Source organism: Sorex fumeus, unplaced genomic scaffold, assembly GCF_029834395.1.
Source record: "Sorex fumeus unplaced genomic scaffold, SorFum_2.1 ptg000111l, whole genome shotgun sequence".
NCBI lineage: Eukaryota > Metazoa > Chordata > Mammalia > Eulipotyphla > Soricidae > Sorex > Sorex fumeus.
This window is the reverse complement of record NW_026606168.1, coordinates 3,617,129-3,644,198: the sequence shown is the minus strand read 5'-3', so window position 1 is coordinate 3,644,198 and position 27,070 is coordinate 3,617,129. Positions and strand designations below refer to the sequence as shown.

The 27,070-nt window shown below is 37.3% G+C and overlaps 1 protein-coding gene across 3 annotated transcripts in view; it reads left to right on the top strand.

Moving 5' to 3' along the window:
- Positions 1 to 26,837, top strand: part of SLC30A4 (solute carrier family 30 member 4) — a 32,370-nt gene extending 5,533 nt beyond the window's left edge. For 2 of the 3 annotated variants that reach the window (XM_056135381.1, XM_056135380.1), the window contains 6 exons: positions 5,444 to 5,590; positions 16,314 to 16,467; positions 18,284 to 18,479; positions 20,012 to 20,117; positions 21,294 to 21,428; positions 22,174 to 24,285. In XM_056135381.1, the coding sequence (XP_055991356.1) occupies positions 5,444 to 5,590; positions 16,314 to 16,467; positions 18,284 to 18,479; positions 20,012 to 20,117; positions 21,294 to 21,428; positions 22,174 to 22,328 (893 nt within the window). In that variant the 3' untranslated portion in view covers positions 22,329 to 24,285. Of the gene's footprint in view, positions 1 to 5,443; positions 5,591 to 16,313; positions 16,468 to 18,283; positions 18,480 to 20,011; positions 20,118 to 21,293; positions 21,429 to 22,173; positions 24,286 to 24,537 lie in introns of those variants that run through there. The other variant, XR_008795314.1, reaches the window with a different exon arrangement.
- The last annotated feature ends 233 nt before the right edge of the window (positions 26,838 to 27,070 follow it).

The window sequence follows — 27,070 nt, the reverse complement described above, 5'->3', positions numbered from 1 at the left end:
CTTACTCCTGGCTCTGTGCTTAGGGATCACTCCTAGTGATGGGCTCGTAAGGGACCATCTGTGGTACCCAGTATCAAACTCAGTTGCCACTTGCAAAACAAGTGCCCTACCAGTTGTACTGTTGCTCCAGCCCCAGTTTTGGGTTTTCTGCTTGAATTTCTGTGTATCCCAGATTACTAGTCTTCAGTCACAAGTAATCATGCTTTACTTGTGATTAATTGTGATAATTGCCATCTCAGTGTTTAGCTTGATAGACATCAGGCATAAGGCAAGCGGATAACACAAAATTGAAGAAATGTATTTTAAAGTGAAATAAGTTGAAACTGCTAAGAGATCTATATTGCTAGTCAGATGAGAACTAAAGTACCTTTTTAACAATAAAGGAACATTTATTAATTATTTTAACAGTTGCATTTTGTTTAAAGTGATTGCAAAATGATTTTAAGTGGCAATGGCAAATTAATTTATGCATTTAATTTTATTCTTTCCTTCAGCTTCAGTTATAATAAAAGGCATTAAAAAAGATAAAAGCACCATAAAATTATGTGGATAAAGATATATTTGTCAATGTGGGTATGTGTATTTACATACAAATCCATACAAGTGGGGGAGGGACTTAAAGGTGACAATAGTAACACAAATTTAGGAAATTAGAAAGGAAAGGAAACATAATTTGCTTGGTATATCCCAGAAAACCAACTCTCAAGCATGCTGTGGGACAAATCAAGAACCATCCCACTTTAAAGTGTTGCATGAGAATCACTTAGAAAACTTAAAACACAAATTGTTGGGCCATAGTTTCTAATTAAATAGGTCTGAATTAAGACTTGAAGATTAATATTTCTAATAAGTTCCCAGGAGAAGATGTTGATACTTGAACCACAATTGAGAGCTACTTAGAGAATCCTCAGTAGACCCAAATTGACTTAAACAGGTACCATTAAAAGTGGGTAAAAAACTAAGATAAGTAAAAGTAGTTACAACCTGTTTAAGAACCAGTCATATGTAATAATGTAATTAGTATTCACCTAGGTAAAATTGTGTCCGTGAAAAAAAAAAACAACGGTTTTTTAAATTCAGATAAAGAGCTTTTGAACAATAAAAGCATAAAAATAATTTTTAACTCATCGGAAATCTAGAAGATGAATTAAGGCAATCTATGACAGAGAGAATAGGCAAGAAAAGCACTATATAAAATCAAATTCCTGACCAAAATACAAAGACAGTCTACAGAATGGGAAAGGATCTTCACCGAATACACATCTGACAAGGGGTTGATATCCAGGATATACAAAATACTGGTTAAACTCCACAAGAAGAAAACATCCAACCCCATCCAAAAATGGGGCAATTAAATGAACAGAAACTTTCTCAAAGAAGAAATCTGAATGGCAAAAAAGCACATGAGAAAATGCTCTACATCATTAATCATCAGGGAGATGCAGATCAAAACCACAATGAGATACCATCTCACACCTCAGAGACTGGCCCACATTCAAAAGAACAAAAGCAACCGATGCTGGTGCAGATGTGGTGAGAAAGGGACACTCCTTCACTGTTGGTGGGAATGCCGACTGGTTCAGCCCTTCTGGAAAACAGTATGGACGATTCTCAAAAAATTAGAAATTGAGCTCCCATTTGACCCAGCAATACCACTCCTGGGAATATATCCCAGAGAGGCAAAAATGTATAGTCGAAGTGACATCTGCACTTGTTTGTTCATTGCAGCACTCTTTACAATAGCCAGAAACTGGAAGAAACCTGAATGCCCAAGAACAGATGACTGGTTAAAGAAACTTTGGTACATCTACACAATGGAGTACTATGTAGCTCTTAGAAAAGATGAAGTCATGAAATTTACATACAAGTGGTACAACATGGAAAGTATCATGCTAAGCGAAATGAGTCAGAAAGAGAGGGATAGACATAGAAAGATTGCATTCATCTGGGGGATATAAAGTAACAAAATATGAGATTAATACCCAAGAATAGCTGAGATCAGCACCAGGAGGATTACTCCATAGCTTAGTGACCAGTCGGGCATTCTAGAGGAAAGGGCAGCTCAGATAGAGAAGGGAACACCAAATAAAGGGTGTTTGGAGGATCCTCCCAGGAGGGGAGATGCATGTCGAAAGTGGACTATGGACTGAACATGTTTGCCACTCAATGCCTCTTTTGCAGACCATAACTCCCAAAAGGAGAGAGAGAACACAGGGGATTGCCCTGCCATAGAGGCAAGGGGGGGATGGGGGTAGGGGGGATATTATCCATGGTGGTGGAAAATGGGCACTGGTGGAGGGATGGGTATCTGATCATTGTATAATCAAACCCAAGCACAAAAAATTGTAAATCTACAACTGTACCTCATGGTGTTTCACTAATAAAAAAAGAAAAATTTTTAAAAAATCAAATTCCTATTACTAGGGATTTGATAAACAAAAGACAGCAGGAAGGGAGAAGAGAAACATTTTAAGAAATTTCTGCAGAGCCCGACAGGTGTGCATTTCTAGATTGAGTCAACAGAAGCCCAGCAAATTGGTGGCAATAAACCCACACCCAGATGCATCATGGTAAAAATTTCAGGATATCAGAAGCAAAATGTTACCTATTGCCTATGGAAACTGCCTTGTTAAATAGTTAATCCTATCATTGTTTGGGGCCACACCCAGCAGTGCTCAGGGCATATTCGTGATTCTGCCCTTCGGGATGACTCCTGTCTGGCTCTGGGGACCTTAATGGGGTGCTGAAGATCAAATGTGGGTCAGCCATGTGCAAGCCAAGTGCCCTACCCATTATGCTATCACTCTGGCTCTCCTGTAATTGTTTTTGACATTCACTACTTGAGAAATAGGCTATACCTGACAGAGCAGCAAATCAAGTTAAACTATTTTGATTCAAGTCATAAAAATTTCCTAGCTAGTATCCTAGGAGCCACAAGGTAGGTCAAATGACAGTTCTGCAAGAATGAAGCTTTGAAGAAACTCCAGCCCCATTCTGCCAAATGATACTCACTGTAGTTGCTGCTAGTTGGTTTTCAGAGTTACTACAGAGCAATTACCAGAGAGCCATGTATAAGAGCAAGTTAAAAATGCTACAGAGCAGAGTTTCTCAACCAGTATGGCCCCCAGGATATTTCAAGGGGTCTATAGGTGTAGACTATAGCTCCCAGCAGGAGCTGCACCATCAGACAGAGGCAACAGACGAAAGTGAGAAGTGAAGAATAAAGAAATGACTGAAAAAAGAAAACAGGGAAAGGTTGAATACTGTTACTATAGAGGATCCCATTCTTGCCAAAACTTATTCAAGCTATTTTTGAATAAATGCTAGCCATATCAATCTGAATAATTTTCAGAGTTCTGAAAAGGCTGATGTGAACAATTTTTGCTCTCATTGAGATGACGTTCAGAGGTTCGTTCTTTATTTTTGCTCATGGTGCCAACATAACATTCTTTCAAGTGTAGGTTAATTACAGTTAATGGGTTATTCATTTCCTTAGTGCACTTGCCATATTTCAAACATTCAGAAGCCACATGTATGTGGTGGCAGTCATTACTGGCAGTGCAGATAAAATATTTTTTTGTTGTTGTTTCTGTTTTGGGGTCACATCTGACAGTACTAGGGCTTACTCCTGGCTCTGTGCTCAGAAATCACTCCTGAGAGTGTTCATAGTGGATCAGGCATTGAATCCAGGTCAGTTGTGTGCAAGGCAAGTTACTGCCTCTCTGCTCAGAAATATTTCCCATCATTTCAGAAAGTTCTATTTTGTAGTGCAGCTCTTAGGTGCCTTTATTGATTGAGTACACTGAGACTTAAAAACTTTGAATAACATAATCTAAGTTTATGAGATTCCAAAACCCCGTATTATTAACCTCCAAGCTGTCTCTTTTCACAGCGCTTTCACGGAAACATTTAAAAACATGATATTTTGAAAAATAAACACTGGAGCGAATGGATCTAATTATGAGATCACCAACCCTATTTCTCCTGGTGATTGTGACTTCATACCTATGCCAGGAGTTGGGGGGGGTCCACAGATAATTTCAGTTACATGTCACAGTATCCTTAACAATGATTCTTGAAGTGTGGTTACAGACTAGAAGCTTCAGTGTTATTTGGATACATTTTAGAATGCAGTTCGTGAGTCCCATTCATACCTCCTGTATCCAAAATTCTAGAAGTGGAATCAAGTATTTTGTACTTTTATTAACACTCCAAGGACTTTGAAACATGTGAAAGTTTGAATAAAACCTGAGTATGTACTTAAATTCAGTGAATGGTGTTGGGAAAAATCTGTTGCCCATAAAAATATATGCACATATGCAAAAACATTTATAAAATGTATATTAATGTAATTTATGTACTAATAAAATAAAATATAAAATTATATTCTTATAAATACAATTTTATATAATTATATATACTATAGATACTACATTTTGCTCATTAGGAGAAACTGCTCTCTATATGCTAAAAATTGGTTAATTTTTATCTTTTGATCTAATGTAAATTTTATGATTTTTTTGTTTAAGCCCACCCCAAAAAGTGAATACAGCCTATCTTTTCTTAAACTTTATTGTAATATTTAAATATTTTAGTTACTAATACATTAATGAATTGGTAAGTTGAATTAAAAACTTTTCAGTATATGCTAGTCCCCAATTTACTGGTTTTTAACTTTCTAAGGTTATTGATTGACTCCTCAGAGAACCTTTTCATAGAAATGCATTATCTCACCAGAAAAAATATATTTAATGTTTTGTATAAGATTTTGGGCCAAAGCGATAGCACAGTGGGTAGAGTATTTACCTTGTAGTGGCCAACCCAGGTTCAATTCCTCCGCCCCTCTCAGAGAGCCTGGCAAGCTACTGAGAGTATCTCGCCCGCACAGCAAAGCCTGGCAAGCTCCCCATCACATATTTGATATGCCAAAAACAGTAACAACAAGTCTCACAATTTGTTGTGAGACATTACTGGTGCCTGCTCGAGCAAATCAATGAATAATTGGAGGACAGTGCTACAGTATAACATTTTATGATACCTTGAATTGTAATAGAACACCTTAATTAATCACTGTCACTGTCCCCCCATTGTTTATCGATTTGCTCGAGCTGGCCCAGTAACATTGTGAGACTTGTTACTGTGTTTGGCATATCGAATATGTCATGGGTGGCTTGCCAGGCTTTGTTGTGCGGGTGAGATACTCTCGGTAGCTTGCCCTGCACCCCGAGAGGGGCGGAGGAATCGAATTCAGGTCGGCCCGGTGGTCGGCCGTGTTCAAGGCAAATGCCCTACCCACTGTGCTGTCACTCCAGCCCTTAATTAATAGACTACCTTAATTATAATAAACAGTTATATGTTCATGTTTTTATAGGATATTTCATACTTTAGTTTTAATTGCTTAAGTTATTTTAAATAACCTCGTGCCTCTTATCCTTATTTTAAGGTGGATACATTGCAAACAGCCTCGCAATCATGACAGATGCACTTCACATGTTAACTGACCTAAGTGCCATCATACTGACCCTGCTTGCTTTATGGCTGTCTTCAAAATCGCCAACCAAAAGATTCACCTTTGGATTTCATCGCTTGGGTAAGTAATTGGGAGTTATCTTAAGTTTATGAAATTTTCCATTAAAACTGTAATGATCTATAAGCTTTAACTGAAATTATTCTTCTGGATAGCTTGTGTGAACAAAACAAATGATAGTAGGCAAACATTCAGAAACATTTCTTCCAGGGCACTTTGAACTCAATGAACTAAAGTGTTACACGTGTATAAAATTAAATCGCAATAATTAATTTCTAAATGTTGATTCCTATTTTTGTTCTGTGTATTCAGCTCCTTTAAAGAGTATCAAAAACATGTACCAGTTTATTTGAACTAGGGACAGAGAGAATAAATGATGTATAATTTCAGTCCCTAAAAATAAAAAAATGTACTGGAAAAATTTTCCACAAGGTGAAGACAATAAAGTATTACTAAGTGTATGAGAGAGGGATTCAAAAGGACCCATGAGGTGAGCAAGTGGTCACAGCCCTCTTTGGTATATTGTTCCTTCTTTGTCTTAAAAGTGTTACCAGAAAAATGATTTGCCTTGTGTTGACTGAACCAGCCACAACTCTATGGGTTTAATTTGTTAATGAGCATTAACATGTTTTCATTTCAGGTACTTCAGTCACAGGTGCAATAGCCCAAACTTTAAATATTACTTAAATATCTATGACTGACTTTCACTGGGACTGTTGTATCAACATAATTCTGCAAATACTAACAAAGATCCTTTTCTTTTTCATCAGCCTCCAGAACTTTATCTGAAGTCAATCTAGTAGTTCCTTATAAAATCTAGTTTTGGCAAGAATCTTCTTAAACCATGTAACAGAAACAGATCCAATGTGATATCCCCCAGGTTACATGACTATAGACTCTTTAGAAAGAATCCTAGTAGGCTGGCAAACCAATTTTCATTTTTTAATTTTTGGCTTCTTGGGTCACACCAGCAATGCTCAGTGGTTATTCCTGGATCTGCACTCAGAAATTACTCCTGGTGGTGCTCAGGGACCATATGGGATGTCAGGAATGGAACCTGGGTTGGTTGTGTGCAAGGCAAACACCCTACCCTCCGTACTTCACTCTGGCCCCAAAACAATCTTCTTTACCCATAAATGTATCCTCTTAATAATTTAGTAATTTTTCCATTGACACCCTTCACCTCTCTAGTTCTTGCTCCATGACTACAGATCATTTTATTTTTTTTAAATGTAGGAGTACTGCCATTGATTAAGCTGTCTGAATTCGGCATAAACTCCACATTACTTTTTTTAAAAAAATTAATCATTGTGAGATACAGTTACAAAGCTTTCATGTTCAAGCTTCAGCCATACAATGATCGAACACCCATCCCTCCACCAGTGCACACTTTCCACCACCATCTCCCCAGAATATATGCCCCCCCCATCCCAGGCCACACTCTGCCTTCCCCAATTTCCCCAATACTCTCTCCACTTTTGGGCATTCATGTTTTGCTCGAATTTTCCCACCACCATTCCAGCCTACCTGCCAGGGGCCGATGCTCGATCATTTATTTTCCACTGTTCATTTTGAGTATCTTGGGTGCCACAGCCACACACTTCTGGAATCCTAGATTGTAAATGGTTGGGTTCCGGAAACATTTCTGTATGGCACTAATCCATTTTGGGATTCATTAGGGCATTTCTGGACCAAATGCCCTAATGTGTTGGTGTGCCAAGATGGCGCCTGGAGGCACATTGTGGGCTAACAGGCAGGCCGATGAGCAGGCAGGGAGCCAGGGAGGGGCAGACCAGTGCCTCTGCCACCATGCAGCATGGAGATTTAGTCCAGAGATTTAATCCTGGAACCAGCATACCAGGACCTTGCTTGTGGAAGCTCTTGGTCGCCGGGATTCCATCTGGAGTAGGCGGGGAGACTGCACATGCTACTTCTGGGGTGCCCTGATGATATTGGCTTGGTATGGGACCCAGTGAGATCTCTGGCTTGGTGGTGTGTTCCAGGACTCACTGCTGTGTCTCTTGCTTTTGATCTCTTTCAAGATTTATTTATGGGTCTCTGAAGCAAGACCAGTAATAGAGTTTGCAGAGTGGCCCTGGAGTTGGTTCATGGGGGTGACTGCTAGTGCTCCCATGTGTATTCGGAAGTGGGGGGAGGTAGCCCACCCCAACTCCGTGAAAGACTTGAGATTTCAGTCACAAAACCTGCAATTTTCATACCCAAATTTTCAGCAAATTATATTTTGGTGAGGTCTGTCCTGAGACGGTAGAGTCAGGCCAGGGATATGGCGGCAGTTTTAGATTATGGAAGCAGACGGCTGCTGGGGACTCTTCTTGGGCAGGCACAGGCCAACCTTCCCCCCTCCAGTTTACCCCAGTCTGTTCAGCCATGTGCGGGTCTGAGATTAACTGTAACTTTTGGTCTCTTTCGAGATTTAACTATGGGTCTCTGAGATAAGGCCAATAAATGAGCTTATATAGTTGAGCCGAAGGTGTTTTGTGGACATGGCTCCCACATACCTAACTTTTGGCCAGTTAAATTCTTGGTAAACTTGGTCCCAAGTTGTTGGGGTCTGGCCAAAGGTACAGCGGCAATTTTGGGGTATCTGGAAGTCTGAAGGTGCCATCAGGCAGCTGATGCACTCACCCCGCCGGTACAGGTTGACCTGTTGGCAGCATCATACCCCTGTATGCTACAAATTCTTACTTGCCTGTGCAGAATTCAGCCCCACTGCAAAATTCCATTCCCACCCACTGCAAAATTCATCATATTGCATTGGTCCCCATACTTATATTCATAACTGTTGAGTAAACTCTATCACTATATTTTAACAAGTAGAATTTCTCAAAAATAGAATTAATAGAATAATTACAACAAAAGTAAATCAATTTTAATAATACACACATTTTTATTTCCCATTTTTGAAGAAATAATAATATTTTATTGAGAGGTTAAACCATACATGGGGGCCAGGAGAGAGCATAAAGGACAGCAGCAAATGCTTAGCCCCATGAGACTGTTGGGAGTGGCCCAAGCCAAAAAATAATTAAATTATACATTGTAAAGTACATAATCCTTTTTTGGTGTCCTACTGTGTTATTTACTTGAAAACTATATAAAATAATTACCTGAAGTTTATGAAGCACCATGAAACCAGATTGTAATTTACTTAAAATCATCAAGTTAACAGTAAAGTAAGGTAAAGGTAAGGTAAAGGCCCTCCCGTTGATCGTCGATTTGCTCGAGCGGGCCCAGTAACGTCTCCATTGGAGACTTTGTTGTTACTGTGTCTGGCATATCGAATACTCTCGGTAGCTTGCCGGGCTCTCCGAGAGGGGCGGAGGAATCGAACTCGGGTCGGCCATGTTGGCCGCTTGTAAGGCGAACGCCCTACCTGCTGTGCTATCGCTCCAGCCCTACTTCTAAATCTTAGAGAAAACAAAATTTATTCAAATATATTTAAGGCAACTGTTATAAAATTCTACTTCCCCTTTTTTAGTTAATTCAGATTTATCAGTTATATAAAGAAATAAACAGCATCATTCCTTTTATGGGATGAACCTAGCATAGGTAAAGCTAGTATGGCATGTTGACCTAGGTTTTGGGTGTATTTTGGACAATAAATACCTCTTCATTTTTCACCAGATCCTTGTACTAACCTAGTTGATCTGATCTATTTCCTCTTCTCTCAGTAGTCTTTAATCCAATACCATCTAATTCATTCAGGAGAACAGAAAGAACACGCTCTTTAACACCACAATCTGCTTTGTTGACTGACCGAGATCCCAAGATTGAATCAATTTCATCCAAAAACACAATTGCTGGAGTATTTGCTCTGGCTTGTTGAAATACCTTTTTTGGGGGAGAATGAGAGGGAAATGAAAATAGTAAAAAGCCATATAGTATGCATTATTCATGTTAATGTATGTTTTCTGCATTACTGCTTGTAATTCTCAAAACGCAAGAAGATTGGTAAGAATTGGGAAATGAATAAAAACAAGGAACAATGGAATATTATGTAAGGTCTAAAATATTTTCACAGACTATTTAATGTTAAAAAAACTGGTGGGGAGATGGGAGGGTCACATCCAGTGGTACAGGGATCAGGGATTGATCTTAGTAGTGCTCACATGATGCTAAGGAGTGAACCTATGCCTCCCACATGCAAGACACATGCTCAGCATGCAGAGTTCTCTTGCTGGCCCAATGTTACAATATTTTTAAGTTAAAATGCCAGGTTTAAAAAATAATAATAAAAAATAATGATAGCTCGTGTGTGTGTGTGTGTGTATTGTGTGTGTGTGTGTGATTCATGTGTATGAGTGTGTCTGTCTATATATGGCTTGGCTTTTATTTTTTTTTCCTAGTTTGGGGGTTATACCTGGTGGTAATCAGGGTTTACACCTGGCTCTGTCCCTCCTGGCAGTGCAGGAGGAACATTCTTAGTGCTGGGAATCAAACTGGGATGAGCCACGTATAAGGCAAGTCCTTAACCCCTGAACTCTTTTTCGAGCCTATCCAGTACAATTTTAATTAATTAATTTTGTTTTTTGAGTCACACCCGATGATGCACAGGGGTTAGTCATTCACTCAGAAATTACACCTGGCAGTGCTCAGGGGACCATATGGGATGCTGGGAATCAAACCCGGGTTGGCTGAGTGCAAAGCAAGCACCCTACCTGCTGTGCTATTACTCCAGCCCCCCAGTACTATTTTTAAAATGAGGCCTGATGTGAAATTTGACGTGAAAACTCAGAGGAAAGTAAACAAACCTGAGATAAGATTCTTTCTGAATCTCCAACAAAGGGCGATTCCTCCGCCCCTCTCGGAGAGCCCGGCAAGCTACCGAGAGTATTCGATATGCCAGACACAGTAACAACAAAGTCTCCAATGGAGACGTTACTGGGCCCGCTCGAGCAAATCGACGATCAACGGGAGGGCCTTTACCTTTAACAGTAAAGTAGATTTAGCAAAATCAAAAAGAATCAGAATGAATATCTTGTGGTTTGTTTAGGGGTGGAAGGTTTACACATGTGCAGTACTCAGGGAATCATATGTCATGCTAGGGATTGGACCAGGGTCAGCTCTGCTATCTCTTCAGCCCCAACGTTTTGGGGTTTTAGTGTATAGGGAGGGAGAGTGACACTTATGTCTAATTCATCAGTTAGTTCCTCTCTTTGAAGGGATGGTGCTCAGGGTTTACTCCTAGCTCTGCACTCAGGAATCACTCCTGGTGGGCTCCAGGAACCATATGGTGCACCTGGGATCAAACACTGGTTATTCACATGAAAGGCAAGCAGGTGCCCTACAGCTGTACTATTACTCTGGCCCCTTTAAACCTAATCTTAACTCAGCAGCTTAGTCTTCTGAATCTAGGTCTTCTATTGTAAAATGATATTGTGCCTGAATGGCTATATTCCAAGTAGCTATCCAGATCATCAGATTGGGAAATTATCTGGTATCCCCACCCTTAGCAGTTGTTGAACAGGAAACTGAAAGCCCTTAGTGGGTTTTTTATTTTATTAAGTCATTGCATGCTGCATATGGGTGATTCCTAAAACGAATCTCACTGCTTAAAATCACTTGTTTACTGATTTTCTTGGAGTTTTTAAAAACTTAAATTTTGTGATTTTAAAACATGTACTTTAATATCTTAAGACTGAAGTGGCATCATGGAATGGGGGTTTTATGTTGTATTTTGGAGAAAGTTTATTTTATATTGTTCTGCATATCTTACATAGTTTCTTCCCCTCCACCCCCACTACCTTCCCTTTTGTTGTTGTTGCAATGATTAGGGGTCACACACACTTGGTTTTGGTGTTCACATACTTTAGTTGAGGAGCTCACACACATGTGGGGTGGTACCAGAGATCAAACTCAAAGAAATTCTTTCACATCTTTAGGCTCTTTTCATTTCACTATTAATAATCATTCTCTTGCTGTTTCATCACAGTGTGCAGCTAGTTTCTCCACTGAGATCTTAAATTCCTTAAAGTCATTACAAGGATTGAAATCCTATTACTGTTGATATTTTACCCTCTTCCTGCAAATCACAAGCATCCTTACTGTCATCTAGAATAGTGAATCTTTTCCAAAAGGTTTTCAAATTACTTTGCACAGATCAGAGTAGTCACTACTTCTTTGACAGTTAAAGCTTTAATATGTGTTTCTTAAATAATAAGACTTGAAAATCAAAATATTCCTTAATCCGTGAGCTGAAAAATGGTTGTTGTGTTAGCAGGCATTAAAAGGCATCATCAAGTACATTTTATATTCTTAAGGGCCCTAGGAACTTCAGAATAAAAAGTAAGCATTGATTTCAAGTTTAGTCACCAGCTTTATTAGTTCCTAACAAGAGTCAGCCTGCTTTTTGAAGCTTTTAAGCCAGACATTGATTTCTAACTATTAAAATCCTAAATGGTTACCTTGTCATATTAAAAATCTATTGTTAAACACATTCATCTTCATCAATGATCTTAACTAGGACTTCTGGAGAATTTACTGAAGCTTTTAAATTTGCACTTGCTGCTTCATATTTTATTCTGGAAGTTGCTCCATAGTTTTAGACTTTTTAATTTAAGCTTCATGACCTCTCTAAATTTTCATAGAACTGAAAGAGAGTTAGGGCCTTGCCCTGGGTTAGGCTCTTACTTAAGGCTTATCACTTATTTGATCTGTCAAGCCACTAATACTTTCTCAATATCAGCATTAAGTCTATTTCCTTTTATTCTTATTCTTTTGTTCACTAGAGTAACTGTCACTGTCCTCCCATTGTTCTTCCATTTACTCCACCGGGCCCCATAACGTCTCCATTGTGACACTTGTTACTGTGTTTGGCATATCAAATACATCATAGGTAGCTTACCAGGCTTTGCTGTACAGGTGAGATTGTCTCAGTAGCTTGCCAGGCTCTCAGAGAGGGGCAGAGGAATCAAAAAATCAAACCTGGTCAACCAGGTCGGCCACATGCAAGGCAAACGCCCTACCTTCTATTCTGTCACTCCAGCCCTCCACTAGAGTAATACTTTTAATTTCCTTTAATAACCTTTCTTTTGTATTCATAACTTTGCTGACTCCTGAGGCCTGGCTTTCAGCCTGTCTTGGCTTTGAACATCTCTTTCTCACTAAGCTTAGTGATTTCTACATTCTTTATAAGTGTGATTCTTACATTCATTCTTACATTAATACTTAGAGGCCATTGTAGTATTTGTAATTGGCCTGATTTCAATAATATTGTTTCCCAGAGAACAGGCAAAAACAAAGGGAGGAGAAAGACAGGGGAGCCATTGATTTAGTGGAATAGCAAAACACATTTTTTCAGTTAGGTTTGCCATTGTGTATGGATGTGGTTTTTGGTGCCCCCAAATAATTACAGATGTGACATCAAATGCCCATAACACACTACCAGAGAAAATGATCATGGAAAAGTTGAAGTGTTATTAAAATGGGACACAAAAACATTAAGTAATAATGCTGCTAGAAAATGGTGCCAATAAACTTGTTCAGTGCAGTTGCCAGAAAGCTTCAAAACAAACAAAAAAGCAATCTCTATGAGACCAAAGTTTAATAAAGTACGTGTGCCTATAATTATATTTTTCACTGATAAATGTTACATAAAAAGGAGATAAAATAGAGTTTACTGGTCGTCTTTTTTATCTTAAGTTTCTATAGAAAGTTATCTTTTCCTTAAAAATACTAACCTCCAAACTCCACAATACTGATAGCCCAGTAGGAGCACAATAGGAGCTCATAATTGGCATCAGAGCCTTAGCAAAGTTAACAGTTATTGTACACCAGTACATCTAGGCAACACTCTTGAAAAAGCAAACTTTGCATGAGTTGAACGTGCTTTACATAGATCAAGAACATTGTGATCCACTCACTGAAAAGGTGTTCATTAGTTACTTGCTGAGTGAATAATAGTAAAAGGTGGGGATACAGGCAACATGTAAATAAATCAGAAATTATAATTTTATAAAGAGAAACAGTAAAGTACTGTGGTAAGAATAATTAGATTGGGGAAGAACTCAAATGTTTTTTGCATGAAAGTTGAGACTCTGTAGCTCTGGCAATTTGCTGATTTATTAAAATATGAAATAAACTTTATATTTTATTGCACTATTAAAATTTATAATTTTCTATATTTTCTCTCATTTAATTTTTTTTCTCTTGGCCACACAGCCAAACCAAAATTGAAATTCAGGCATATATTTTATAACCATACATATTTATTTATAATTCATCTGAATGAGACAAGCCTAAGAAATATACCAAAAAGCACACATTTTCTCTTTCTGTTTTCATTTTTGGGGGGCCACACAGCAGTATTCAAGGGCTGCTCTGTGCTTGGTGCTCAGAGTGCCACTCTAGAAGGGGGAGAAAGGGGACCATGCAGTGCCAGATGTTGTTTGCCAGGATTCTTGTGTGCAAAGTACGTATTCGGCCATTAAGCTTTATATTTTCTTCCTCCCCTAGTGCTACAGTTTTAGCCAGCTGGAGTGATTTAATTATTTGTGAATAAAGTAGTAAGATACATTAGAACTACTATAGTAACAGGTTTTCTTAATCCACTTGTAAGCTAGGCACTTGTATACACACACACATATACATACATACACACACACACACCACAGACACTCTCTTGGCAGCTTGGGAAGCCAGTTGGTGCTGGAAATCATACCTTGGTCTCTGCTGAAGTGATTTAATTATTTGTGAATTCTCTCTCTCTCTCTCTCTCCCTCCCTCCCTCCCTCCCTCCCTCCCTCCCTCCCTCCCCCCCCCCCCTTTTCCTCTCTCTCCCTCCAGCTTGGGAAGCCAGTTGGTGCTGAGAATCATACCCTGGCCTTCTGCATGCAAAGCCTGCACACAGCCAGTTGAGCTATCTCTCTGGCCGTCTTCACTATTTTCTTTTTCTTTTTGGGTCACACCCGGCGATGCACAGGGGTTACTCCTGGCTCTGCACTCAGGAATTACCCCTGGGGGTGCTCAGGGGACCATATGGGATGCTGGAAATCGAACCCAGATTGGCTGTGTGCAAGGCAACAGGCAAACGCCCTACCTCTACCTGCTGTGCTATTGCTCCAGCCAACCCCCCCCTCCGTCTTCACTATTTTCTAAAAAGACAGGACTGAATGACATTTCTACATAATGGTTCTTTTTTCTCCACACCCCTTAAACACTTGTTGCTTCTGGCTTTTTTTTATATAGGTAATTCTCACAGGGGTGTGAGATGATAAAGAAGGCTAATTTTATACACACACACACACACACACACACACAATGAATAGTATTTAGTTACAAGGAAAGATAAAATCTTGCCTTTTGCTACAACATGGGTAGAACTGGAGAGTACCATCTAAGTGAAGTGAATCAGAAGAAGAAAAGCGAACTGAGGATACTCTCTCTCATATGTGGTACATAAAGGAACAGAGCAAGGGAATAATCAAAGCCAAACAGAACAAAAACAAACTCTTGGATGCAGAACACAGAATCGAGATTACCAGAGAGAAGGGCGGTTCCAGTGTTCTGTGGTAGAAGAAGTCAGTACTTTGGTGGTGGGTCTGGTATGCTCTTATGACTCAACATTTCTGCAACAACAAGTAAAAATAAATTTACTCAGCTTCTAGTCCCTGTTCCAGATTTAACACTTTCTCTGTCTTATGAATTTAAAGTTATGTGGTATCCCCTAATTTACATATATCATACTTTAGCTAGTACGTTCCTTGTCTTTGGACAGTTAAGGTATCTTTTCCAGGGCCAGAGAAATAATCTCAATGGGCTGAGTGCATTCATTGTATGCAGAAGGCTGCAAGTAATGGCAGGAATAGCCCAAAAATCAAAATCAAAGATATTTTCTGCATGTTTTTGTTGTTTTCGTGCCACCCAAGTGGTGCTCATGTGTGCTGGGAACCAGGCAGTACCTAGTGTCAAACTCAGGCCTCCTGCTTGCAAAGCATGAACTCCAGCCTTTCTCCAGTCAATACTAGTTAATATTGGAGACCTAGCTTTGTAAATATCTTTGCATACATATGGATTATTTCTACAAGGTAGATTCCTAGAACTAAGGAATATATATGTTTAAATTCTTGATTAGTGTTACTCATCACTCTTCTACAAGGTTTTTCCATTTAATACTTGCACCAATGTCATATTTGTTAAAACTGGTTATTATCAAATTTTTAATTCTTGTCAACTTAGTAAGAAACAAAAATAAATCTTGCTTTTATTTGTATTTCTTGTATTATGATTATTTTTGAGAAATTGAGCATTTTTATCCATTTTCTGCATATTATATTTGTGTCCTTTACTCATTCTTCTTATGGATTTTCATTACTGATTTTTAGGTACTTTTGGATTAGGAAGTTAGTCCATGGTCATGTTAAAATATTTTTGTCTTAAATCTTTCACTGTGTGTGGTTTATAAATATAATTTTAGACATGAAAAGAGGAGGCTGAGGAGTGTTAGAGAATTAATGGAAAAGTCACATCAAACTACTAATCACTTTTAAAATAAGAAAAATAGGGTGGTGAGATAGCTCAGGTGTTAGTGCACATGCCTAGTATATGCAGGTTCCTGAGTTCTATCCTGAGTTCACATGGCCCCCCACAGGTGGTTCCAGATACCACTGGGTATTCCTAATTTTTTCTCCTTGTAAAATACCAAAAAATAACATGACAAAATTTAATGTGTTTTTATTTCCTTAGGGGAAAGAGAAAGATTATGCAGTATTAGTCTAAAGTGCAAAATCATGCTGCAAATGTTTTTTTCTTTTTAATTCTTCTCCAGAGGTTTTGTCAGCCATGATTAGTGTGCTGTTGGTATATATACTTATGGGATTTCTCCTGTATGAAGCTGTCCAAAGAACTATTCATATGCAATATGAAATAAATGGAGATATAATGCTCATTACTGCAGCTATTGGAGTTGCAGTTAACATAATGTAAGTTCTATTGTTGTTTTATTTTATAAATTCCATAAATTTATAGCAGAATTAAAGAGAAAATAGAGATATTACGTATAGTCACTGTCTCCATACATCTTACCTCAGAGTGGGATATTTGTCACAGTTGTTGAACCTGCATTGCATAAATTATCATTTAGAGTCCACAGATTACATTAAGATTCGGTCTTGCTGTTTTCCATCTATTAAATTCGGAAAAATTTGTAGTGGCATTTATCCACCATTATAGTATTGTACACTATTTTATGTTCATTTTAACATTTTCAAGTACTGGGAACTTACAGATATTAAACATGCTCAGTAATGTATAGATTATTTTTAATGTATATTACATTCTTTTCTCTCATAACTTAATAAAACACTGTTAAAATAATAAATTACTCATTTGTTTTGCTCAGGTTTGCTGAAGTTTGACTATCAGAAATTTAAGTAGGACGAAGTTTTTCTTTTTTAATTTATCTCTTTTAAAAAATATTTTCATTGATTCAGAGAGATAGTACAATGGGCAAGGCATTTGCCTTGCATATAACCTACCTTGTTTCAATCCCCAGAACTGCCTTTTAAGTACGTCCAGCTATGGCCCAAAACCAAAATAATTTATTTTCGTGTTACTTAATTTTTAAATTTTACCACCAACCTTTTTCCTGGAAAAGCATCAAAATTTTAAGACCTGTAATCATTTGCACCACTGATTAGCAAGCTTTGTGAAGTAGTCATGTAATACATACTTTAGGCTATGAGTGCCATACAGTGTCTTTCATAACTTAGCAACTCTTACAGAAAACACAACCATATTCATTATCTAAGCAAATGAGTATGACTGTTTTCCAATAATACTTTATTTACAAAAGAGTCAGTGGACCAGAGATGGTATATAGCCTCCAAGTTTCCCATTTGTACCATAATGGCTCCCATTTGGACTTAGCCTCCCCCCCCCCCCAAAAAAAAATACATAAGTCCTTGGGCTGAAGAATTGGTACTGGAGGTAAGTCACTTGCCTTGCATGCAATCAACCCAGACACCACGTATGGTCCACCCAAGCACTGCCAGAGTTCACTCCTGAATAAACGAATAGCCCCTGAGGACCATGAGGTACGGCCCCACCTACCACAGTCCACAAATAAAAAAACCTTACTATATAATCTTTTAAATTGAATATACAGCCTTCTTCACTTGTATCCTAGTTCTCCTGTTAACTTTATTTTAGCAGAATGACTGACTTGATTTTTTTGTTTTGTTTTTGGTTTTTTGATCCACATCCAGCAGTGGCTAAAGGAACAGTGTGGTGCTGGGGCTCAAACTCAAAGTTCCTGCATCAAAGCATGCATTTCCATCCCTTTGAGTTCTCTTCCTGGTCCCTGGCTGACTTCAAACATATGGAGCCCATTTTCATTCCTGCTGTTCCTTTGGTCTAAACTATTTCTCTACTACTTGCTCCCGAACTCCATTAAGATTCAGTTCACATGATATCTAAGAGACTTTGTCTTATCACTCTCCCCATCACTAACCGTTGTAGTGCCTTATTTTCTTTGAAGTGTTTATATTGCTTGGAAATACCCTATGATTATATTTATTCATAGCTTTCCTACTAGATCCATAAGCTCCTTGGAGGTCAGACACATCTGTCTTACTATTTTCATCCCAGAACAGTACTTGATAATACTGTATGTGCTTAAGTACTTATCAGATGAATGAGTTCTGTGTTTTGTCTCATTTGTTCCTGACAAGTAACAAATATTTTTATGTCTGTAGTTTTGGGAATAACGATAATAATTTTTCCTTTTATTCTTAACAGAATGGGGTTCCTCTTGAAACAGTCTGGTCACCATCATGCTCATTCCCACTCCTTGCCTTCAAGTTCTTCTACCATAAGTTCTAGGTGTGGACACAACCAGGATAGCCTAGCAGTGAGAGCTGCATTTGTACATGCCTTGGGGGATTTGGTACAGAGTGTTGGTGTGCTAATTGCTGCATACATTATACGATTCAAGGTAATATAATTATGAATTTTTCTATTTTAAAATATACTTCATTTCAAAATTAGAACTTTTTTTTTTAGTAGAAATACTATTTCTGACCCAGAGGGATAGTACAACAGGTAAAATGCTTACTTTGCACACCGCTGACCCACATTCAGTTTCCTGGTACCAAACATGGCTCCCTCGGCACCCCCAGCTGGCACCCCCAGAAATGATCCCTGAGCATAGAACCAGGAATATGCCGTGCCTTGTCAGGTGTGGCCCAAAATACCCACATAAAAAGAAGTAACTTTTCATTGTAACATTTCAGTTTAAGGTATACTGAAATATCACATGTATATATGCTACATTAGATAAATTAATATGTGTAAAGATGATTGGCTCAATCAAAACTGAACCCCAATGCCAGTCCTAGTAATTTTGCATTTTCTAAAAGCAAGATTGAGCAACCAATATAGCTTTTTTTGTTAGTCCTGAATACAATACTATCTCATAGGGCAGCTTACCTCTAGTTGGTGTAAGATATACCTTTTGCTGGAAAACTTTTTTTTTTTTGGCGGGGGGGTTGGGGGGGGACTTTATGGGTCACATCCAGTGATGCGCAGGGGTTACTCTGGCTCTGCACTCAGGAAGTACTCCTGGCGGTGCTTGGAAATGGGAAGGGAATCGAACCCGGATCGACTGCATGCAAGGCAAATGCCCTACCCGCTGTGCTATCACTCCAGCCCCAAAAACTCTTTTCTTTTCTTTTTTTTTTTAATTTTTATTAGTGAGACACCATGAGGTACAGTTGCAGACTTACAAATTTTTGTGCTTGGGTTTCAATTATACAATGATCAAATACCCATCCCTCCAACAGTGCCCATTTCCCACCACCACAGATCCCAGTATCCCTCCCACCACCCATCACCCCATCCCACCCTGCCTCTCATTTTTAAACCTTGTTGCTGGGCTAAAAATCTTGAGAGATCTAGATTTCTGTCTGAGCTCTACCATTAATACTTTGACCAAATTCTTCCTTTCTAAACTCGAGTTCCCTTTTCTTCCATATGTTGCACTTAGATCAGATAGATGCTTGCTAAAACTCCTTCTAGTTCTATTTCATAGTTCATCTCTAGTTAAGAGATTAAGAGAAACCACAAAGGAAACATTAGAACAAAAAATTAAACTTCTGAAAGTAGGACCCATGAGGAAAGCCATTTAACATGTTGATGCTAGCGGCTGCAGTTTCTCAGTAAACCACATTCAAGTGTGAGCCACCAGTGGTCTGTGTTAAACATGTTAAACAGTCTAGGAAAAAGTAACATTTCCCAGTTGTAATATCCAGATTTTAAAAGTGTTTTCCAGTCTCATGAAAGAAAGCTAAACAACAGAAAACAAAGTATGCCTTGCTTTGCTTTACAATATGCTTTATATCTTTCTGTAAAGTATGCCTTGCTTTGCTTTACAATATGCTTTATATCTTTCTGTAAAGTATGCCTTGCTTTGCTTTACAATATGCTTTATATCTTTCTGTATTTAATTACATGCTATTGACCTTTCAGCCAGAATACAAGATTGCTGATCCCATCTGTACCTATGTATTTTCATTACTTGTGGCTTTTACAACATTTCGCATCATATGGGACACCGTGGTTATAATACTAGAAGGTATGGTCTTACTCATTGTGGGATTTTTTTGGGGGGGCACGGGGGGGAGGTCACACCTGGTGATGCACAGGAGTTACTCCTGGCTCATGCACTCAGAAATTACTCCTGGTGGTGCTCGAGGGACCATATGGGATGCTGGGAATTGAACCCGCGTCGGTCACGTGCAAGGCAAACGCTCTACCCGCTGTGCTATCACTCCAGCCTCTCAATGTAGGTTTATACCTTCCCTGAATCAAACGGGGTGAGAGGACATCCTAAGATAGGAGCCTTGTCTTTTCCTTTCTTTTTACTGATCTTTTTAGGTGTATTATATACACCATCTTACATGTATATAATACACAAAATTAATAAACTCTCTCATTATCCATTTAATATATATAATAACTACAAAACTAGAGAAGGCTGGCTGTAATCCCCGTTTACTAATTAGAGAACTGAGGTTTAGTGGGATAACATAACTTGATTGAGGTCAGGTTACTAATAAAGTGAACTAAGACAAGGATGCCATACTGTTTAGTGTAATTATGTTTAGTGGTTTATTCATTATAATTCCCATCTAATTTGGTAATTAGTTATATCTTTGAATGTCTATGTGGATTGGACCCAGGCCTCTTGCATGTAAAGCATGTGCTCAGCCCTTCAAGCTATTTCTCTGACTCATTGGCATATACTTTTAATGTTACATTTTCAGCATTCCCCAACTTACTGACAATATCCCTAAGTATATAAGTTGTCAACAGTTTTATCAACATCTGATGTTTCTTTTTTTCTTTTTTTGTCTATTCTAGCCTTATTTAATAAATGAAGCATTCTGGTTTGATATTTCTTTTTAGTGAGAATGAACATTTTTAAGTGTTTATTAACATCAATATTCTATTGTGTATATTCGTTTGTTGATCTGAATTACTCATATTTTTTACCTTATTCTTTCTTTTTGTGGAGGGTTGGAACTGGCAATCAAGTCCAGGGTCTTAACTGTGTAAGACTAACTACTGATTTACATACCCAGCCCAACTATTTATTGATTTTTAAAAGTGCCCATTTTTAAAAGTGCCCATTCATTGTTTAAACTGAATTTGGTAAAACCAGTTTCTCTAAAGAAAGTGTTCTATTAGTAATGTATTACTTTTTCCCTAAAATAATCTTTACTTATAAATTATATATTCTGAACAATAGGTGTACCAAGCCACTTGAATATAGATTATATCAAAGAAAGCTTGATGAAAATAGAAGATGTATATTCAGTAGAAGATTTAAATATCTGGTCTCTCACTTCAGGAAAGCCTACTGCCATAGTACACCTACAGCTAAGTATGTTGCTGACAGTAAATACTGGGGTTGGCGGACTTCTATCTTTGGAACTAAACATCTGTGCTTATAATTAAGTAGGATTATTGTTGGAAATATTTGTTTAAAAAGAGAGAGGAGATGGGGATTTGCATCAATAGTGATAGCAAAGCAGACATTTGCACACTTTGTGAAATCAGATATTAAACTTTTATTTTTGGGCTTGCTTTTTCAAGCCCTTGGTCTCCCTTGAACGCATACACATCTTGCCTGTTTGTCTCTGTTTCTTTGCTTGCTTTAGACTGTGTTCTCTCTTGAATATGTATCTCTCCCTCTCCTCTCATATCTTTTTAAATAACTTTCAGCAAATAAGTAAATAAAATATTTGCCTTCAGATTAAAGACATTAAGTACCATTGCCATGCTTTTTTTCCTACATAAAAGCTAAGTCATTTCAGATTGATGCTTTTACTTTTTATCAAAATAATACATGTGATTTATTTTTTAATTTTTAAATGAAAGATTTGTAATTGATATTTAGTATTTATTCTCTACCTGGGAGTAGATGGAGAGATTGGATTTAAGAGAAGTTATTCTGATTTTGTAAATAGATATACTTCTCTAATAGAGTAGTTTCAAGGGGTTGGAATCAGACTAATAAAATATATACACAATATATTAGTATATAGGTGAGTTTTTTTCCCTATGTTTTACTTACCAATGTGTAACTCTGTACTATGAATAATAATGGTATTTTCTTGACATTGCAGTTCCTGGAAGTTCACCTAAATGGGAGGAAGTACAATTCAAAGCAAAGCATTTATTATTGAACACATTTGGCATGTATAAATGTACTATTCAGCTTCAGAGTTACAGGCAAGAAGTGGACAGAATTTGTGCAAACTGTCAGAGTTCCTGTCCCTAATTCTATGTCTGGGGGACTACTGCCTTATTTATCCTGCAGTCATTGAGAGCAATAAATGCAAATCTAAATGAGAAGATGGGATTCCTGACAGCTGTATCCATGTAAGCACTAGTCTCTCAACAGTCACTCCAGTCTGACCATGCTAGTTTCAGTAAATTAAGACTTCACCATGATTATCAGTTGAAGATGTTTCCAAAATAATGTTTACAGAATGATATGTGACGCTACAGATACCTCAAAGAAGACAATCCAAGACCATACATACTTCATTATGACAGAGTACACGTCTTAAAGGAAGCATAAAGAGATATCAGTATTTGCATTGAAACTACTTTTTAAAATCCATTTTGTATTAAGCCAGTGCTGTAAAACTGAAATATTTTATTATGTAATCTTGACACCAACTTCTGGAATTTGAGACCCAGCTCTCTTTTTACAAAATTTCTCAACAGATTTCAGATTTCAAAAAAACTAATAGTATTGCCCAGAGTCTGGAATAAGCATGTATTCCTTAGGGTTTCAGAAATAAGTCTTAATGTTATAGCTATACCATATAACTTTTTACAGATGTTACAGGGTTTTCAAATCTCAAAGTTGTGGTTTTAGTTATTTGTAATCTTATCAGAACCAAATCTTTATATATTATGATCACTGTCACTAAATTACTTAGGAAATATTTTCATTTTTTTGAATGGCAAAAGTTAGTCTCAAAATAAAATGCTATAATTTAAATATAGATCATTTTTTTAAAATATTAAGTGAGGATGAGGTCTGGAGTTTCACAATTTACGTCTTCCTGAATCCACTTTTATTGTTCATGGTCTTAAGTATAGTTGGAAACTGCAAAATGTGAGCATTGATTGATCTGTCCTTTGAAGAACTGCCTTATACAGTGCTCAAAAAGTTTGATTGTTACTTTGTTTTCTGCCTCTATTGTAGTTAATTTGTGTGTACCTGTTTAATTTGTGTAAAACTCCCGAGGTCTAAGATTAAGTTTGTGAATAGCCACCTCAAACACGTATATTCATCCAAAGAGAATTTTATAATGATAATGGGTTAAAAATTCCCTTTAACTCCAGAAAACACTAAGATATAATTATGAAGTTCTCCAATAACACCATAACATAAATGCTCACAGGAACTGGAAAAAGTATTACTCTGCGAAAACAAAAGTTTCAAGGCTTTTTGATGGGTTTGGGCTTGTGTGCATTTTTAAGCACTGGATGAACATTGAGGCTAAACATAAATTTCCAAACCAAAGGCAACCTAATTGGTAGCTGTTATGTTAAAGAGGCAACTGTAAGTACTTGTGTTTCATTTTGCAGCTACTGGTTTTGAGATTTTTCTTTATGCACATTAAAATCTGTTCTCAACAGAGACATTTTCTTATACCAAGAATGGCTGATTCTTGTCTACTTAGAGAATCAGAATAGATTAGCAACAGATTAACAGAAAAGCTTTGAATTAAAATCTTAGACATGAAGATGATTTTTAATGTAAAAGAAAAAATAGCAAAGGCATCCTGTCAGAATTTACTGTAGGTAAACCTAAGCTAAAAACTGGATTTATCTAAAAAAAATTGTTTAACATTTAATGAGGGCTAATGATTCCTAATAAAAATCTTTGTTGATTTGAAGGTTCATTTTATGGGATTCTTATTATGAATCTATTTAAATAAGGATTTAAAGTTTTCAGCAATTCCAGGAGTACATAAACTTTAATCAAAATATTCTTAATATGGAAGGCATTAAGAATAAAAGTGAGACATTTTAGTAGATATCTGAGCTGTCAGACTTTGGTTACCTAGAGTAAGAACAAGAAAAAGAAATGCATTATATGTTCATGAGTTTTACCATTATTTGCAGTTGAGGTTCCTATCTACTGAACTTATTTCTTATAAACTTTTTATTTATGTATATATGACTTTTCATATTAATCTGTTTCTTGAGAATTTGTGTGATAAAGTAAAAAAATCTACTTGAGGACTGAAAGGGATCCTTTTGTTATAACAGAAACACTGAGAACGTTTGAAAATCAAAATTGAAATTTGTGAATTTCATATTCTGCTTAGAGTGAGGTATACCTAAAGAGTCCTGTGCTTTTTGTTTGTTTGTTTTTACAAGAACTACAGATTTTGTTGTATATTATTGGGTCTAAGAGGCTTAAGAATTAATAGATTTAACTTTTCGTAACTTGACAAAACCCACAGAGAAGGATGTGACCTTGGCATCTATAACCAGAGACTGCACCCTCTGACACAGAACCTCGAGTTTGTCCTTCACCTGCTGAGCCCAGCCAACTCTAAGAAAGAAGTCTCCGTGTCATGGAAAAAGCAGTAGCTGTGTTTGTGTAAACACAGAGCATTATTTTGCACTGGGAAAAGAAATCACACTGGAACAACAGAACACAATGCAAAAAAGTGGGGGGGAACTGGGCAGTTAATCAGTGGGATGTATTTTAATAAACATTTTCAAATAATCTGAGTTTATTGTCTATATAAATCTCTTTCACAACTCTCACCAGTTGCAGCCTTTTGATGATTATTTTGAAAAGATGCCTATGGTTTCATTAACAATAACATTGCCTTACGAAGACAGTAAAGGGAATATAGTTGAATGAAGTTTATTTCAGAGAACCTTGAAATGCAGAACTCGAAGCAATTGTAATTCCTACATTTTCCATTAATTATGCCTTGTGTAATGTTAACCCAGATTTTCACAACTTAGAGTTCCCATGAGTATTGCTTGCCAAATCATTGAGCTACTTATTTTGTGACTTTGTCTTCACTTAAGGTGCTGCATTTTCATTTTCTAAAACCAGATTTCCTGCTTTTGGGGTCACAGTGGTCTGGTTCTGTATCTTGAACCCATATGCCATCCCTGATAGTGTTTTCTTTAGCAGTCTTCTGAGAAACGGACACAAACAAGATCAGATACATGAACTTCCCTTTTGTTTTAATGTGGGGAAAATCATCTTTCAAAGATAATATAGCTTAGAAATGTGTTTCTAGATGGGGAAAAATCTTTAATAGCTAGTTGTTCCTGTTTTACTCTCTACACACAGAAATTTATAGAATAAGTATAATAAATGGAAACAGACTGTCTTGTGCAGCCGGATTCAAGATCATCGCCGGTGAGGCTGGATTGAGTTTCTCAAACAACCACTGTCACTACTTGAGAAGCATAGTTACTTCTGAAACACAACTAAATTTATTTTCTTTATATTGCTTCACTGTAATAAGGTTTTCTCAGAGAACTTGATCCCCTGTGGAATAAGGATTTAGGCTGTTTTGTTATAGACGCTACTTTATAATATATTTTTTTAAAAGTCACAGAACGTGTTCCTGAATTTGGCCAGTTTGTTTGGCTCAATTTATCTTGTCCTGAGCATAGCCATGAGCCAGTGGTATTAGTCACAAGTGGATAGTGACATCTCATGATATGCTGTGTTGAGGAAAGGTAAATCTGATCTCCTTAACTACAGGTCTGTCCTGTGAAGCCCATGAGACAAGGCTTTAGAGTTGTCCGACAGATCATCAGATGCTTTTTGTGACATTGGTAGGAGCAGGCAAATTGGGGAGTTTTTCGGTATTGTGTGTGTGCACACTCATTCACAACTGGCTTAATTTCTTTGCAATCATATTGTGTGGACCAACAAATACTGAAAACATTTATGAAAAATTTCCCAGTTAAATCTATGATTGTCAATTTTATATGTACAATTCTGAACTGCAATACAAAACAAATGTATCAGTATGTCAGTTTTGCACCTAAACGAGTATATTTGGAAAGCATATGCTTCTCCAAATACATTTTATTAAGTAAGCCATATCACAGTTTAAGAACTTGTATATACTTTACCATATGGTCCTTCAGAAACCAGATATTTTGCATAGAATTGGTTTTAGAAAGATTCTATAGTTGGATTTTGTCCTTGTAATTTAAGATCAAAATATATTTACTGAATTTGCAATTTTCAAAATGTAATTTCCTATACACTTATTAAATATTGTTTGCTGTGTATTTTATTAAAAATGAAAATGTAGAGTTCCTCAATTTTTACTAATACTAGTTGGTCTTAAAACATCTCTTTAAAAAGATTGGAAAATTGGAAAATTTGGAAATTTTCTTTCTTTGGAAAATTGATTGTAATACTTTCTTAGATATTTAAAAAATCTGAAAAAAAACTCAGATAACAAAGTCAGATTTTAGAAACTTTTTATCTCTGTCAGTCATGTTTAACATCCCTGCGGTCTCTGCAACACACCCCAGCAACAAAAAGGAAAGAAGCCATTGCAAAAGAGTGGCGAGGACTGATACGAAGCCTGAGAGGGGTGCCCTGCACCTGGGCCATGAGGCCACCTCTGGCCCCCAGCCTGCACTGTATGACCTGAAAAGTTCAGAATGGTTTCTACCTTTTTAAATAGTATTTTAAAATTAAATATTTCCTGATATGAAAATTATGTGAATTTTAAATTTTGCTGTCTACAAATAAAGTATTTCCAGAAAGAACCCAAGCCACACTCTGATCTATGTGTTATCTGTTTTCTTCCATGCAACAATAACAAAACTGAATGGTTTAAGCAAATATGAAGAATTTGTTCCTTTAGAGGAAAAGTTTGCCTCCCCCTGCTGTATCCCGTTCAGGCTTCAGCAGCCTGAAGAACGTAAAGCAAACTCTATAGAGGGTGTGTGGGAGTTTCTGACAGGGTCAAAGGGCTACCTGAAGTGCTAAGAGATCTC